This window comes from Rhinoraja longicauda, chromosome 22, assembly GCF_053455715.1.
Source record: "Rhinoraja longicauda isolate Sanriku21f chromosome 22, sRhiLon1.1, whole genome shotgun sequence".
Classification (NCBI taxonomy): Eukaryota; Metazoa; Chordata; class Chondrichthyes; order Rajiformes; family Arhynchobatidae; genus Rhinoraja; species Rhinoraja longicauda.
The window spans coordinates 10771315-10788250 of NC_135974.1; the positions used below are offsets into that span (position 1 = coordinate 10771315).

The 16936-nt window shown below is 40.6% G+C and overlaps 1 protein-coding gene across 9 annotated transcripts in view; it reads right to left on the reverse strand.

Annotated features, from left to right (window-relative positions):
• The window catches only part of zmynd8 (zinc finger, MYND-type containing 8), a 94104-nt gene that overhangs the window by 17607 nt on the left and 59561 nt on the right, over positions 1-16936 (reverse strand). For 6 of the 9 annotated variants that reach the window (XM_078418732.1, XM_078418731.1, XM_078418734.1 and 3 more), the window contains 10 exons: positions 15913-16028; positions 14296-14786; positions 13013-13162; positions 12149-12301; positions 7215-7751; positions 5362-5736; positions 4533-4729; positions 2760-2840; positions 2594-2672; positions 836-1075 (listed from right to left, as the gene is read on the reverse strand). In XM_078418732.1, the coding sequence (XP_078274858.1) occupies positions 836-1075; positions 2594-2672; positions 2760-2840; positions 4533-4729; positions 5362-5736; positions 7215-7751; positions 12149-12301; positions 13013-13162; positions 14296-14786; positions 15913-16028 (2419 nt within the window). The remainder of the gene's footprint in view (positions 1-835; positions 1076-2593; positions 2673-2759; positions 2841-4532; positions 4730-5361; positions 5737-7214; positions 7752-12148; positions 12302-13012; positions 13163-14295; positions 14787-15912; positions 16029-16936) is intronic. The other 3 variants (XM_078418735.1, XM_078418730.1, XM_078418733.1) reach the window with 2 other exon arrangements.

A 16936-nucleotide genomic window follows, 5' to 3' on the forward strand; every position in this document is an offset into this window, starting at 1 on the left:
TCAAGAAGTATTGTTTATGTGGAGCAGTGGTTTCATATTGTACAAAATTATACAATACCAGTGCATTTATGGACAATTGAATTAATCTATGCCTACAGCTGTTTTGTAAAGAATGAAGACCGTGCCCACGTATTTTTATTGCTGAAAAAAGAAGTGGCATAGAAATCAAATGAGATGAAGTATCAACCCTTCATCCCTCAGAGTCAGTACCACAGCAATACAGCGACCAAAACTATGTTACTGTTTCGGTCAAATTTTCGATTGAGAAGCAATAGCTTGGGTTGACCTTATGCTCGTAGACAGCACCCAGCCAAGCGGACGCAGGTCATGCCAGTTCAATGGGAAACCACATAGGAATATCAGAGACAGGTTTGCTGCTTAGGTAAAGAAGTAATCATAACACTAAATTGAATTCAATGAAAAGAATCTCAATTATATTGCACGTGTAAAGAAAAGCTTGACAAACACACTTTTTGTGGATTGAATGATTAAAAATCACAGCATGGAAACAGGCCCTTCGGCCCATCGTGTCCACGCCAACCATAACAAAGTTCCTATGTTATCCCATTTTCACATTCACTTCCTACGCACGAGGAGCAGTTTTCACAGGCCAATTAACCTACAAACCCACACATCTTTGGGATGTGGGAGTGAACCGGATACCCGGAGGAAACCCACGCGGTCACAGGGAGACTGTTCCACCCAGACAGCACCTGTGAGACAGCAACTCTACCAGCTGCGCCTCGGTTAAATCCCTTTTTAAACAAAGAAGAATGCATCACTGTGTTGTGAAAGTTAGATAATTTAGGATGGGGAAATGTGCAGCACTATATACCTGACTGAGTACAAGACTTCATGTGTTCCGGCCAGTGTGCCTGCTGGCAAGGGTAGTCGCAGTAGCTGGTGTTCCAGCAACAGTAGAAGATGGCCTCCTTTCTGCAATTTGCACACCATTGCTTCTTCTTAGTTTCGTCAACAGCCTGCTGCTTCTCCGCCTCCATCTGCTTCTTGATCTCTGCAACCATGCGGTCCTTTTCTTGCTCAAGACTCTGGCGCATCTCTGCCATTGTTAGCTCTGTAAAGTACAAATTGAAAAAACATTCAGGAAATGACCACACTTTATTTGTCAAAGGATTGAAGAGCAGATTTCCTGAAACAAAAACGCAGTCAACCAATTACTTAATGGTATTTCAGTTCTCCATCCTACTGTTTTTGATTTTAACAAGCTGCTAGTCAGAACCAACATTTTGAGCAGATTCACTTCGTTTGGGATTAGGAAACATTCTTACATCATTCAAGAAGTGTCCAGTTGCAGGAGTCCACCTACCCTCACTTCGTGATCCGAGAGGAGCTTCTACACACAATCTACTCCTTGACCACCTTTGGCAAAAAATGCCACCAGACTAGAAAAATAGACTCCTACATGAAAAAGGTATGCCAGTTAATATTTCAGCATTATCTGATTCTGTGGTAGAGATGGAATGAAAATCCGTAAGCAATCCGGGAACCTATTTACGATAGGTTCTATCATTGAAGGAATCAGGCCACTAGGGCTATTGCCTCGGAGCCAGCTCAATGCAAGAGCAATCTAGCTGGCCCCATTCCCTCACCTTCTCCATATTCCCTGTAATCTTTTCCATTTTCATGAATATACCCAGTTCCCTTCTGAGTACCATAATCAGCTCTCCCTCTACAGCTCCATCACTGATTTTCCGCCAACTGGTGGTCATGGTTCCCCCCCCTTTAATCCGGACAAAATCACCCCCCGCCGCCCCCCCGGAAGATCCCCCCTGAAAATGTGGTGATTGGCGGGTCAAATTTGCCAACTGCAGCAGGTGCGCTGGAATTCCAGCCCGGCCGGAGTTGGCAGATCAGCTCTCATAGCCGACTTCTGCAGCCAACTGATGGGACAAATTTTCTACCCGCAGCCGGGGCTCTGGAACTCCAGCCGGGCCGGAGCCGGCAGATCCGTTCCCATAGCTGACTTCCACGGCTGATTTTGCAGGTGGGTATCTCGGCCTCCCCAAGGCCGTGACCTCTGTTGGTCCAGCAAAACGGATGATCCAGAAAGGCTCTGGAACCAAGGGCGCCGGAACAATGGTGGTGGGCCTGTATTTCCTGCCACCACCACCCAATGCAGATTCTACACAAATGCTATGCAAAAAAGGTGACACTTCTGGCTGTTTCACCAATCATCTACATTTTTTCTTCTCTGGATCTTAATCCTTCTGCCAAAGGGAACAGTTTCTACAGTGCATAGGTTGTGGGCTGCCCAAGGATTGTTGTATATTTACAACAAATCGAAAAGTAAAAATAAATTCTGTCAAGTTTCAAATTGCTAGGCAGCCGAAAGACCTATGTTTCACTCATCTTAATCTCATTTGCACCATTAGGGAAAGATAATAAAATAAGGCTTTGAGACTTCTCATAAGAGAAAAGAAACCACTTTACATAGGTGTATCTTGCATGCTAATATACTTCTGCAATCTACTGGTCAAAATAACATATTGTAGCATGGAGAGGACAAATAACATGATTTATTCATCCAATATATAAAGTAAAATAGAAAAGAAGGCTGATTTGTGGCACCTACCAAGATTATGCTTCATTTCTGCAAGCTCCTGCTGATGCAACCACTGCAGTTTATCAATTTCAACTTTCATTCGTCGAATCTGCCAGATGAGAAATTAAACCAGTAATTCAGATTGGTTAGCTAATGTCAGTGATGTTATTTAACGGCAAGACTCCAATAAACTAACCTCTGATATTGTGCTTCCAGAGCTGTTTCTGGAGAAATCATTGTAGATTTCAGTCATTGTTCCTTTTATTGCTTCCATCATCTAAAAAGTAATGATTGTATCGATTAATCAAGAAATAAGCAGGGCAAAAGAGTGAATTTGTCGTTGATTAAATGGAAAATATATTTTATGTTGTAAAAATGAATGGCAATCCCCAAGATCAACAGAATGGAGGGTATAAAGAACATCCAGGAACATGAGGTTAGTATAGGAATGGAGGTAACAATCAGAAATTATATTGTTTTCAATAGTGGAGCAGGCATGAGTTGTTGAATGGCTTATTCTTGATCTATTTCTTATATTAAGTCGGTGGGGGGAAAGGGGTGTGATTGGTGAAGACGTGACCAAGTATCGGATTTTTTACGTTGGTGATGATGGTAATGTTGATGGGAGGGGAGAGGGTTGGGTGTAATTATGCCCATTTTGATTGAATGGATACGTTAAAGAGATCGAATGTTAATATGGATTCCCCCTTCGTCATTGGTATTGCATCTTTCATGTCAAGAAATATGCAAAATGGAGCTGAATTAGCATATTCACTGCTTGACCCAGTGAGAGAAAGAACACAGACCAATCAATGATGAATTTAATTAATAGCGTTTACAAGTTTCAATTAACTGGATGACTGGATTGTGACCTTCACATGTTTGCAACAGGCCGTTGAAGATGACAAGTTACAACAGAACCAGGTCTAATTACCTGCCTTATGGTTCTGATTCATTCAAATATTTTATCCTTATTCTGAGACATGACTTGGCTGCCTTTCAAGCCTCATTTCTTTAATTATCTTGCACATTTTTTTCAATATTAGCTCACCATCAAAAAAGAAACAAAGTAATATTCATTTTTGGAGCATATTTCATGAATCATTCTGTTAGCCGTTAAGTAAAAACAATTTATTCAGAAGCAAACTATTTTAATTTTTGTGTTAAAGATTCTCTAAATTTACTCTTTTGACAGAGGTGATGGATTATAATCGAGCTTCAATAAATCTGTAATTATGTTTAATTTACAGAGCTGTAATGCTATATTTTTGATTTCATTATCTTAGTCATTTGTTTTAGCCCAATCTATGTGTGGCACGACAGTGAGACTTGCAAAATTGTGGCATGGTGGCGCAGGGGTAGAGTTGCTGCCTTGCAGCACCAGACACCGGGTTTGATACTGACTACAGGTGCTGTCTGTACGGAGTTTGCACATTCTCCCTGTGACTGTGTGGGCTTTCTCTGGGTGCTCTGATTTCCTCCCACATTCCAAAGACGTGCAGGTTTGCAGGCTATTTGGCTTCTGTAAATTGTCCCTTGAGTGTAGGATAGAGCTAGTGTATGAGATGATTGTTGGTCAGCGCGGACTTGGGACAAACGGCTTGTTTCCACACTGTATCTCTCAAACTAAAATTAATTTTGTGCATACTCAAGAGTGAAAAGTTCATTTTTTGCTCTGACGATCACAAGGCTGACATTGAGATTCAAATTTGGCTCAAGAAAAAGTATCGTAGCAGGGTAATAGGTTTAAGTATTTACAATTCGGCAATGCAGGTATATTGCAGCCATTGAGTGGATACGTGCTACATTAATTATTTTATGTACCAGAACGAAAGAGAAACAATAATAATCCCCAAACCAAAAAGGGATATTGATACGGGTGACTGGGACAAATGGTCTACATCTATGTCATAATTTCTGGACAAAATTCTATGTAGCAGGTATTTTCAATCATAGCTACATTACAAACCTTATTTGTATACTTTGTAAGATCAGCAGCAACGTCAGCAGATGGAGTAGCTATGGGTAGATCTGTGTTGTACATCGAACTGGAGGCTGTGTTCACGACTGCTGAACCGCTACCTGCCGCTGATAGAGATGACGTACTTGTAACCAAAGTAATGGAAGACGTAGAGGTTTGCAGAGTTGCCTCTTTCTGCTGCACAGCTGCAATGGGAAATAAAGTCAAAGTATGAATTGTGAGAACAGGTCAGTATCCTTTCTATCTTGGCTATCAGTCAAACCCTCCCAAACTCTCAAATCATAATCAACTTTTGTACAATATGAGCTTTGACCATTTTGGAAACTGCAATAATTCTGAACTTATGCCACAATAACTCTGAACTTATAAATTTTGTTCTTTCGTAATGTTCACGGTGCCAATAAAGGATGGGGAGTTGTTTTCCTGCAATTAAAGAAAAATGGCCGATCTCAATGTGCTGACTCCGTTAATCTTAAAAGAACTGTGTTTTGATTGAGACACTCCAGATTATTCAAGATAATTCGATTGGGTCCTATTGTGTTTTTTTCTCTGTAACAATCACATGGACAGGATCAATCTACTTATTGCCCCAGTACAAAATCAAGACTTTTTCCATGCCTGTAATGGACAGGAAAGGTTTAGAGGGATATGGGCCAAACACAGGCAAAAGGGACTAGCTTAGATGGGGCATTTTGATCAGCATTGACGAGTTGGACTGAAGAGCCCGTTTCCATGCTGTATGACTCTATAACAAAATTACCGCTATCATGTGGTTTGGCATCTGCCAGATTTAGAGCTAGACTCAAAATATTTATACCTTTCACAGCCAATCTTGTCTGGTACCGCGTTCCTGTGTTCTGAGACTGTTGCTGTTGAGTCGTTGGCACTTGCTGCTGCTGTTGCTGCCTTTGGACCTTCTGCAAATGCCATTTCTGTGAGGAGGTCTGAAACTTGGTCGAGGGATTCCACACAACTGCACGTTGGACAGATGGTACGGTTTCCTTTGGCAATAGAGGCCGTTGCTTTTTAACTGGACTGTTGCTAACAGTGGCAGCTGAAACTGCGGATGTGGACACCGCGCTGGCAGCTGTCGTGATAGTGGTTGAAGGGGTCTGGCTTGGGAGACTGGGATGTGAAGAGGCAACCTCACCTTTTGGTTGATTGGAGACAGTTGCAGTGGGTGATGATTTACCTATACACATAATTAGGAATATTACTTTTTCCCCTTATAACTATTAGAAAGGATAATCAACAATCAATTCACAATTCACTCTTTGATTGCAATATTCATTGTAAAAGAATGGAAAGCTGGTGGGAAGAGCATATTATATTCAAGGTATTCCTTCTCCCACCGCTCTCTGAAATTTTTAGTGAAAATATTTAATCTTTAAAAATCTGATGTAACTTTTATTCTTTATATCATCACCTTTTTGGACTAACCTCCTACAAAATATGGCCAATCACAACCAAAAAAAAATCTACGCTCCCGCCCCATGAAGCAAGCTAGTACTGAGGAAAACATAGTCATGTTAATCCCGTTGTATAAATTAACATCCCCCATCAAAAGACGCCAAACTAGATTTTCTTTTAAGCAATCATCTAATTCACAAAAAGAAGGAAATACTTTGAAGAAAGCACTTCACAAGACTTTCCTTCCTGTTTAGGTTATTGTATTCCCTTATTTCAACACATCATGATGCAGCTGCACAAGTCGTTGGAGAGACCCACACTTGGGAGTACTGTGTGCTCTTCTGGTCGCCCAGCTACAGGAGATATGTCATTTAGCTGGAGAGGATGCAGAGGAGATTCACCAGGATGTTGCCTGGGCTTGCAAGCTTGAGTTACATGGAGTGGATGGGACTTTTTTTGCTTTGGAGTGTGGGAGGCTGAACCTTATTGAGGTGTAAAAGATGATGAGGGGCAAGAATAAAATGAATGCTCACAGTCTTTTTCCCCAGGGGAGAAGATTCTAAAACTGGTGGGCACAGGCTTAAGTTGGGAGGGGAGATTTTTAAGAAGGACCTCAGGGACAACTTTCCCACTCAGAGGGTAGGTCTGTACATTGAATAGGCTGCCAAAGGAAGCTATAGAAGTGGGTACAATTATGACTTTTAAAAGTCATTTGGACAGATTTATGGACAGGAAAGGTTTAGAGGACAATGTGGACAAATGAGGCTAGCCCACTATGCCAACTTGATCGACATGGATGAGGTGGGCCATTGGGGCTTGCTTCCATACCATACATATGGCTCTATGACTCTATTAAATAACATCACAGAAACCTATACCAAGCCAATAAATCTCTAATTCAACTAGTCCAACGGTTCTGCTTAGTTTATGCAAGTAAACTCATAACATCATTTGGCAATTCATGCTTTAAAATAAGCAAATTCTAAATCCCAATGTCCTTTTCATCTGTTAACATTAAATCTTCCAATTTGTTAATCCTGTAGCACCTTCTATATCAAGTTATGGATTTCCTCAAACAATCCTACAAAACCATAAACTGATGAACTAGAAGGCTGGACAAGGTGTTATTCATGACTAATAGCGCACAACATCCAATCGAACCACGAGGAACTAAACGCAGTATTATTAAACTCATTCCAAGTTTAACAATGAGAACAGGTATAATACCATGAAGGAAAGCACAAGTTTAAGTATACATACTTTCCGTATTTGACGAGGCTGGCGATTCCTTCATTGTTGGTGTTGACTCCTTTTTGCTCTTCTCACCTTTCTTGCCTTCTCGTACAGCTTCTTTGCTTTCATCACCTAAATCTATAACTAGTTCATTGTCAGAATCAGAATCCAGTCCCAAATGCATTGTTGGAGAATCAGTCTCATCTTTATTTCCCAGTTTCTCCTTTGTTCCTTGATGTAGATTTTTAATTTTCTCAATGTGCTCTTTGTCTGAATCCCCATTTGCCTTTTCCTTCCCCAGAGCCTCATTTTTGGCCACAAGAGAACTTGGACTGGTCTCCTGCTTCACTTCCCCATGAACTAAATGTTTAGGCTTCTTTTTCACAAAGGGAGAATCCTTTTCACTCCTGGTACCGTCTTTTTCCTCTCTCTCTTCTTGTCCATTGTTTAGCTTTGGACCTTCATCACTGGCATATTCACTGTCAGAGGTGTCCGATTTTTCTGAATCTTCAGAGTCGCTGTGTTCAGCACCCGCATCAACATCTTCAGAAATTTCATTTATCCCTTGGGATAAGAATATATAGAATTTTGAAACAATACCAGACATATCATAAATGATATTTTTTCTCAGAAAAAATGTACATGCTTCTAAAGTTGATGATAAACGTATCAAACTAACTACATTTTTAATAGCATTTCCTATTAACCAATATAATACAACTTGTCAAAACAAGCCATTGAAGCAAGAAGCACCTGGTGGTGCTTTAAAATAAAAATGTGATTTAGCAGCATAAGTAGAACTAATTCAACTTCTAAATCTCCATAAGATTTTTAAAAATACAAGAATATAATTGGCATAAAGTCTCAAGGGCAATCCTCGTGGTTTTTAAGTGATTTAAACTACCTGGATTAGATCAATTCCCACACAAAAAATCTATATCGTTTTACTTTTGTTTACATTTATTACGGTCATGCACAATATATAGCAATCAATTCCAAATTGGAGCATCTGTCTGAAGTTGCAGTGAAGAGTCAATATATTCTAATGGACAGAAAATTATAAATTATAAATTTGCAGCAATTTCGGTCATAAACTAAATAATCAAAAATTGATCAATAAGCATAGCTTAATCTGGAATAGGTTGCATTTTCACTAGTTGGAGTTGCGTTAAACTGGTACCCCACTTAACGCTGCTCGTAATAGTGCTTTTGGTCCCACAGGATAAGCACTCATGTGTACCCCACTGAACATTTTTAAAAAGCTAGACATCGGTTCAGGCTGTGTGCTGGCACGCCAGGAAACTCGTGTGAACCCCACACTTTACTGCTGCTGCAAATTGGCATAAGTCCTTGCCCTCCACTGGGGTCCATGGCTTGCCACAGAGGGATCCAATGAGGATTGAGACACGCAGTGCAACCGCTCACCCTGGCTGCCACTGTGAGTGCAAGTCATTTCTGGAGACTGGCAGCACTAACTCTATTTGTTGACTGACTATCGGATCGCATGGTGTCTGTCATCATTCTTTGTTGTATGTGATAGAAGCTACTAACCTCCCACTCTAAATTGAAAATTACAAAATAAATCTCAGGGCAGGAAAAAAACCTGTGCAGTTAAAGAAAGGGGGAGGCATCACATTCAACTAACGGTGAAGGTGGAGACTGTAGGGTCCATGCAGCACATGGAGAACTACTGCTCTGCCCCAGTAAAGGTCTGCAATCACTGTGCCCGCCAGGGTGCAGATCAAAGCTCACCAGTGCCAAAACAACCCTAGTTTTTCCAATACTAGCCTTCACATGCAGCGTCTCCACACAAAGTCAAAAGATTATTCAGTGGATAGGATGGTTTAGAGGAATATGGTCAAACACAGGCAAAATGGGACTAACTCAGTGATAAAACCTGGACAGCATGAACACGTTGGGCTGAAGTGCCTGTTTCCCTGCTGTATTTTTCTATGACAAATCAGAATAAAATTCAAATCAAATCTAACTCAAATCAGGTTTGTGGTACAGTAGCACAACCAAAGGGGAAGGCACAGGCTTAATCCAATAAGTCGTCTAATGACCCCCTTTAGCTTAAATTCTCAGCACTCTCATTCCCAGTCATGCATCCTGAACACCAAGTGAGGTTCGAGTGTATAATTTACCATGAGAAATGCTAGTAATGGGAAACATGAGAGATTAATGCGAGGGAATATATTCTTACAATAAAATAAAGTAGATGTTACCAATCAAAAATGAAATAAAATTTTGTTTAAAATTTACAAATGAAAAAAGTAAGAATCACATTGCAAATTACTACAAATTCAAATAATTAAAATATAACTTAGCTTATTAATATGTTTCTTCTTCACACTGATTCTCCAGTGCGAATGCTAGGGAATTCCAGAAAACTCCTACTCCATTGTCAAGTGTCAAGAGTGTTTTATTGTCATATGTCCCAGATAGAACAATGAAATTCTTACTTGCAGCAGCACAACAGAATATGTAATCATAGTACACGATATACAATATAATAAATGAGAAAAAAAAGTTCAATGCGTGTATATGCACACACATGCATGCGTACACATAAAAAACAAACAATAATGGTGCAATAATAACAATTATAGTCTATAAAGTTCAGTGCTTATTTCAAGTTGTCGTGTTTAATAGCCCAATGGCTGTAGGGAAGAAGCTGTTCCTGAACCTAGACGTTACAGTTTTCAGTCTCCTGTACCTTCTTCCCAATGGCAGGGGTGATACGAGTGTGTGGCGGGGTGGTGTGGGTCTCTGATGATGATGGCTGCCTTTTTGAGGCAGCGACTGCAATAAATCCCTTTGATGATGTGGAGGTCAGAACTCGTGATGGTCTAGGCAGTGTTCACAACTTTTTGCAGTCTTCTTCGCTCCTGGGCATTCAAGTTGCCGAACCAGGCCATGATGCAACCAGTCATTATGCTCTCTTCTGTACACCTCTGACATACTGAATCTCCGTAATCTTCTCAGGAAGTTGAGGCATTGATGTGTTTTCTTTATAATTGCATCAGTGTGCTGGGTCCAGGAAATATGCACACCCAGGCAGGAATTTTAAGCTTTTGACTCTCTCCACCATCGTCCCTTTGATATAGACAGGTTTGTGGATCCTCATCCTTCCTTTTCCAAAGTCCGCAATCAGTTCCTTGGTCTTACTAACATTGAGAGCCAGGTTGTTGTGCTGGCACCATTTGGTCAGTCAATCGATCTCACGAATGACTCTTCATCATCTGTAATTCGTCCAACAAAGGTTGGGTCTCGTCGGTGAACTTGAGGATGGAGTTTGCACTGTGTCCATCCGGCTACACAGTCGTGAGTTTAGAGTGGACTTCATCTAAAGTCTGGCAGAGAAAACCGCCAGGAAATTGCCAAAGTAGTATTTGCTTGGGTTCCTAACTTGCTTTTGAAAGTGAATAACTATTCTGTGCAGAAATGCCCCCAAAATTCCCAAAAGGTCTTAGCCAATACATTTCCAGTGAACATTGCTCAAAGTTAAGATAACCTGGGTAGTAGTTTCTTGCCTTTTTGCTGGTTTATGAATTGTAAAGCTGCAGAAACCCCAGCAATTCAATCAGATTATTAATCTTTTCTTTACCATTAGGCTGTTTCTTCACAAAGGAACAGTAATTACTGTTCAAAAGACATCATACAAAACCCAACAGGGATCATTGGATATTATAACAGCCATAAATTAAACTGATTTTTCTGCAGTCCTACCTCAAATCAATTAACAATGTTTTTTTATTTTCTGTGTAATAAGGCTTTATAATCCTGTCCTGTATTCTAACAGAGGTCACGCATTATCGTTTGGTCCTACATTGCAGTATAGAATGCCTAATAAAGCACAGGACTTACATATTCAAACGTTTGCCAATGTCTCTTCAGTATAACTAAACAAATAATCTTTGTGATGATCAGAATACAAATACTTAAAGAGCAAGTTTAGTTTAGAGATACAGCGTGGAAACAAACCCTTCAGCCCACCGAGTCCGCGCCGATCAGCGATCACTCCGCACATTAACACTATCCTACACACTAGGGACAAGTTACAATTTTACCAAAGCCAATTAACCTGCACACTTTGGAGTGTGGGAGGAAACTGGAGCACCCAGAGAAAACCCACTTGGTCACAGGGACAACGTACAAACTCCGTACAGATGGCACCCATAGTCAGGATGGAACCGTGGTCTGCCGCTGTGAGGCAGCAGCTCTACCCGCCACGCCACCGTGCCGCCCCTTCACTGTTTATCTCCCCTAAGGAGGCAAACGGGGCTGGGTCTGGCGTGTACCATGGCCCGTGTCGGTGCCATCGTGGCACCCATCGTACGTTGATCGGTGACTACATGCCCTTCCTGCCCATGGCCATGTACAGCGGGATAGCAATCATATCTGGACTGGCTGCCTTTAGCCTCCTGGAAACACGCAATGTGCATATGAAATTGAACTAAATTCTTTTAAATCACATCTTAGTCTTGGCAATTCCAGACATAGAGTACTGGATTAGCCATTAAATGCAAGTAAATACAAATCTCTATCTCAGATATCATTAATACTAAACTTCTCCAATAAATGTTTTTCAGCAGGTCATATCCATCATGTTGGTTTGACGAGTCTTAAGAAAGCTTCCCGAACGTCACCCATCCATTTTCTCCAGAGATGCTGCCTGACCCACTGAGTTACTCCAGCACTTTGTGTCTATGTTGGTTTGATTGTTCATTAAAATGCATCACTCGAACTTTACCAAAGGTATGGGGAAACTAATTTGTCCCTCAAAAAAATGCATACCCCCAGACAAACAGTTAAAAGGTGAAATGCCAACTCCCCTGCCATCCTAACCATTAAGTTTAGAAAAAAATCTTCTTCCAAACTTTAATTACACTGATATTCCAAAGAACAAATAAGTCCTTCCTGAAAGCTTAAAATTTGATAAATAACAAACACATTCTCACCTAACTGTGCTTTACAACTTTCTATTGTCTTGTCGAGATTAAGCAGGAAACTGCTCCGGACCGGTTGCTTTTTGGGTGAAGTAAGAAGCACAGGAGCTGATTGCACCACAGATTCACTCAGCTCTTTCAGATCCATCTCTGCTTTACTGCGATCTATCAGACAAGAGGACAGATTAAAACATTAGCGAGAAAGCAAGACAAATTATGTGGGGTCAGCCTGAAAGCAAGCCTCTGTTGAAGACATCTGAAAAGACAGAGAGGTGACCCAAAGCCAATGTGGAACATGGTCTCAGAATACTGATCATTCTAGAATGCAATATTAAGAGATGGTATGAAAACAATGGAGTTTGGCAAATCAATGACATGGCCTTTGAGACAATAAATTGGACAGAATTCCAAGCTATTACTGTTTTAGGCCCAATATAGAAATGAAAAGCACAGCTTTTGAAGCCACAGAATAAGTAATAATGAAAGAAAACAACTTTTCAATCATACCAAATGCTTAATATAGAAAACTGTATGAAAAGCTACCTACTCCATCTCATGGCCTCCAATATACAATGAAAAATAAACAATGAAAATAACTGGGATGGTGTGCTACTGGGAACTACCTTGTTGAATCATAAAACAAATAGAAAAAGTAATATTTGTCCAACCTTATGCATCTAATTTCCTCTCAAAGAATGAACATTGCTCACTTCAAAGTCCCCTTGCCTGGAAATAACTAAAGGAAGCTGGCACACAACACTGGACAATCCCAATGCATGCACAATCACTGCTCCCACACAGCCTCTTCAACTGGCTACAGATTGACTAAAAATCCCATAAAGCCAATGGAAAAAACATTTTGTGGTCACAACTAACCAAGGTTTAGATTAAGGATGCTGCCCGTAGGAGGGGTTTTCAGAGTCCTTTCTGATTTAGCAGCAATGGGAGTGGAGGACTGAGGAGAGAAGGGTTTTGGGCTGCCCGACACACTGCCAGCTTGACTTGTCTTCACAGATCCAGGAGAAGCTGAAAGAGGAAACAAACTGGATCAATGAGGATCTGGCAGAGAATTTCAGGTTTGAACATTGTTTGTAACCTGTACCACAAATGAACATGAAGTCAGTTGGATGAGAAAGGTTTGTCATCCAAAACTCAACACAGAATGGGAATGGCTGAATGGAACTATTTAACTTGCAAAAGAACACAGAATCCTTCAAACTAATGCATGATCCCTGCATGACTCTTGACTTCCTTCATTCTTAAGATCAAGTTCATTTACCAGACAAATTCCATATTCAGTGGTAATCCATTACCTATCCTCATATCTCCTTTCTGTCAGAATAACATTAAGAATCTTGTGTAAGGTGGTATTCATAATGTCAACACAATTTCAAATTCAGCAGACCAAAGTTGCAGTCTCCATTACTTGGAAGATCTTTACATACTGGTAACATCAGCACATCATCTCCAAAATACAGAACACTCTATGGAAACGGCATGCAAAACTACCCTTTTAAAACCCAAGACGACCTATTTTTAGATTTACTTTTTAACATTTTTAGATTACTCTTTAAAACCCCAGAGCATTTATTTGCCTGAAGAAGGGTTCCGACCAAAACGTCACCCATCCTTTTTCTCCAGAGATGCTGCCTGACCCGCTGAGTTACTCCAGCACTTTGTGTCAATCTTCAACATCTATTTTTAAATCTTTTCACTTTTGACTGCACAAATTCTTAGGAGCATCTGTCTAATGATGCAGTATATGTCATTTCTGCCTCCCAATAAAATTACAGGGATACAGTCACCCATTCCCAATTCATTTTAGGACTAATGGCATTCTGGTTTAGCACTTACTGCTCTACTGTGATATCTGGAAAACAGAACTGACAGTCCTCAGGGCAACCGAAATTCTTTTACGCAACTTACTGGGAACAGTGTGTTATCCAAATAAATGTGATTATATCGGAAAAAAATTGTCAATCAAATTTATAAGCATAAATTTTGAAGGAGTCATAAAGGTACAACCTCTTCAGTGGGTTGCTTTTATATACAGTAGCTTCCGAAAAAAATGTTTCATTTCTCCTTTTCCTTCCCGCTCCATCAAATGCTGCCTCAACAGATACTTTGAAACGAGTTGTTAAAATTAAGGTATATCATACCTGTGCTCCGGTCAATGAAGTCCATCGACTCCTCACTTGCACTAAAGTGACTGGAAGTAGCTTTCATGCTCTTCTCTGTAGGATCAGTTTCTAGGTCAGAACCGGTGTGCACTGAAGAATTGGTGCTCATTGGTGAACGAGGCGTGTCCATTAGTGAAATTCTCTGACTGGGACCACCGATTAACAGAGACTTGCTGAGAACTATTTTTGGCGAGGCAGTCATATCAAAGTTTAGTTTGATTTTTTCATATTTATCAGGCTTAGCAGTTCCTGCGGCTGGGTTCTGGGGATCTTTCAGCATCTGGAATTGGTTGTTGGGAGTGTACGGTGACCGAAAAGATGCATAATTGAATGTTCCAAACTTTTTACGAATGTTCTCCACATATACCTCCATTTCTTGCATTGCACTATTGAAGATGCTTTTCGTCTTTTTTACAGAAAAGGGGATTTCTCTGGACATGAGGTAGCAGTTATTTATTGGAACCCAAGCCCTGTGTATCGGAGAAAAAATTGTTAAATTAATGCCTTTTAGATTTACTTGGCAATATTTTCTCATCGTCTCCAACACCACAATGACAAAAACATGTTACTTATAAATGCAAATCGGCCTTTTCCTAGTTGAGGATCAGATTGTCTTTTGATCCAAGGGCCAGAAGGTCAAGAATTCTGAGAGATCTTTTTCGTTTTTTCTTCGTCATATCATGCTATTTTCAATGGTCATGCTTGTGGGTCACTGACATACAAATCATTCCAGTGTGGCACCGCTGATTAAGACAATTATCCTCAGTGTTTTCAAATCCCTCCCTGGCATTTGGGTATCTGTCCTCGCATCTCTTCATGTGGCTGAAAGTCAGATGTTGATAATGCTGCGGTGAAGTGCCTTGGGATATTTTGTTCTGCAAATGGAGCCACATCAATGCATGGAGTTATTGCCAGGATTGAGTAAACTCAGGGGATAACCAGACACTTTGCACAAATGCCTGCTAGCAACCCATCATGCGGGACAAAACAACCTACTTGACTGGCGTTCCCTTAACCATTTTAAACATTCCCTCCACCATAAGTGCATAGGCTACTTTGGAAGCTCCTCCCAAACCATCCATCACCAAGAAGATCGAGTGCAGCAGGTGCATGGGACCACCACCATTTTGGGTACCACCAAGTCACATCTGAAATTATATGGCTGGTCCTTCATCATTGCTGGATTCAAATCTAGGAACTCCTTAACCAATAGCAATGCAGTTGGATGCTCTCTAAGACAAATCATTCCTTAATTTAGATGTTGAAGACAGACCCTATCTTCCATTTAGAATTAAGAGCGCATTGGTGCCCTGATTATTCTGGCCTCAAGATATAAACTCATGCTCCACTCCAGAATTTGAGATCATGCACTGTGAGTTAGCAAAAAGCAAAAACACTTTGGCATGGGGCTCTGGCAACATTAATAATGGTACACTTAAAACAACAAAATTATTTTCTTGAAGAAGGGTCGCGGCCTGAAACGTCACCATTCTTTCTCTCCTGAGATGTTGCCTGTCCCGCTGAGTTACTCCAGCATTTTGGGGTCTATCTTAGGTGTAAACCAGCATCTGCAGTTCCGTCCTACACATTACTCACCTGTCATGCTGCCCAAAGAATCGTGCGTCAACCTGTCCATCCTTGTCCCGCAGTGCTTTTGCAGGCCAGAAGGGGAAACCTTTAAGCTTTGCCCAGACAAGTGGGTGGGGATTACTCTGCAAACAAAAAACAGACAAAAATTGGGATAAGAGGCAGGTAAATCTGAACTGTTGGAAGATTACTCCATTGCTGAATGGAGAAGATCAAGTAGAACATGAAGAATTACACAAATTCAATGCAAGTAATTCTAACTAAAAGGATTTGTAAACTGCACATAATAAACAATATGTAAACACAATTCCTCTGTGGAAAATCAGTAGCACCGCACAAGCATTAACCCTGCAGGCCACAGACACAGTGACCATTTTTTTTTAAAGGAAATCTCGACCAGCACTCTTGGCAGTTATGCGGTGCCCTGCTACTGTGCTGGCTTCCCCCAGAGTTCGGGCCTGCTACTTGCAACCTAAATTAGTGCACTGAAAACAACCAGACTGTGCCCTAAAGCCTCACAGCAGAGACTGGAAATTGAGCGAAGTCAGTTTTACTTTGATTCAAAGTATTACTCAATATCATTATTCAGAAACAGCAACAACAAAACTTGCCATTGTACTTGTTTTGATTTAGTTTTGGGGAAATAGAATTCCATTCCTTAAGTTTAGCAGGGAAGTATTCCACAAGGTATCAGAGATTTTATTTTCACTGATTCAGTGGCAAAAAGTAGAAGTGATGAAAAAATAAAGTGGTGGCCCAAAAATTGTGATTGCACAAGTTAGATGAAAAACACCAATATTTACCCACTGTCTGAACAACACGTCTATTCCACCAGACTGAACACAGACTCAGAGTCCACTTGATGAAAGATCAATAAGATAAATGGAAGGTAGTAATGTAAAGGAAGTAAGCAATTCTTCATAGACGACTGGAGGATGCAATTTGAAAATTCACAACCCCTGAACAGGATTAGGACCTGACCTGGAGGGGGATAACAAATTTAGCCCGATAACCCATCAAAAATTTAAATGGA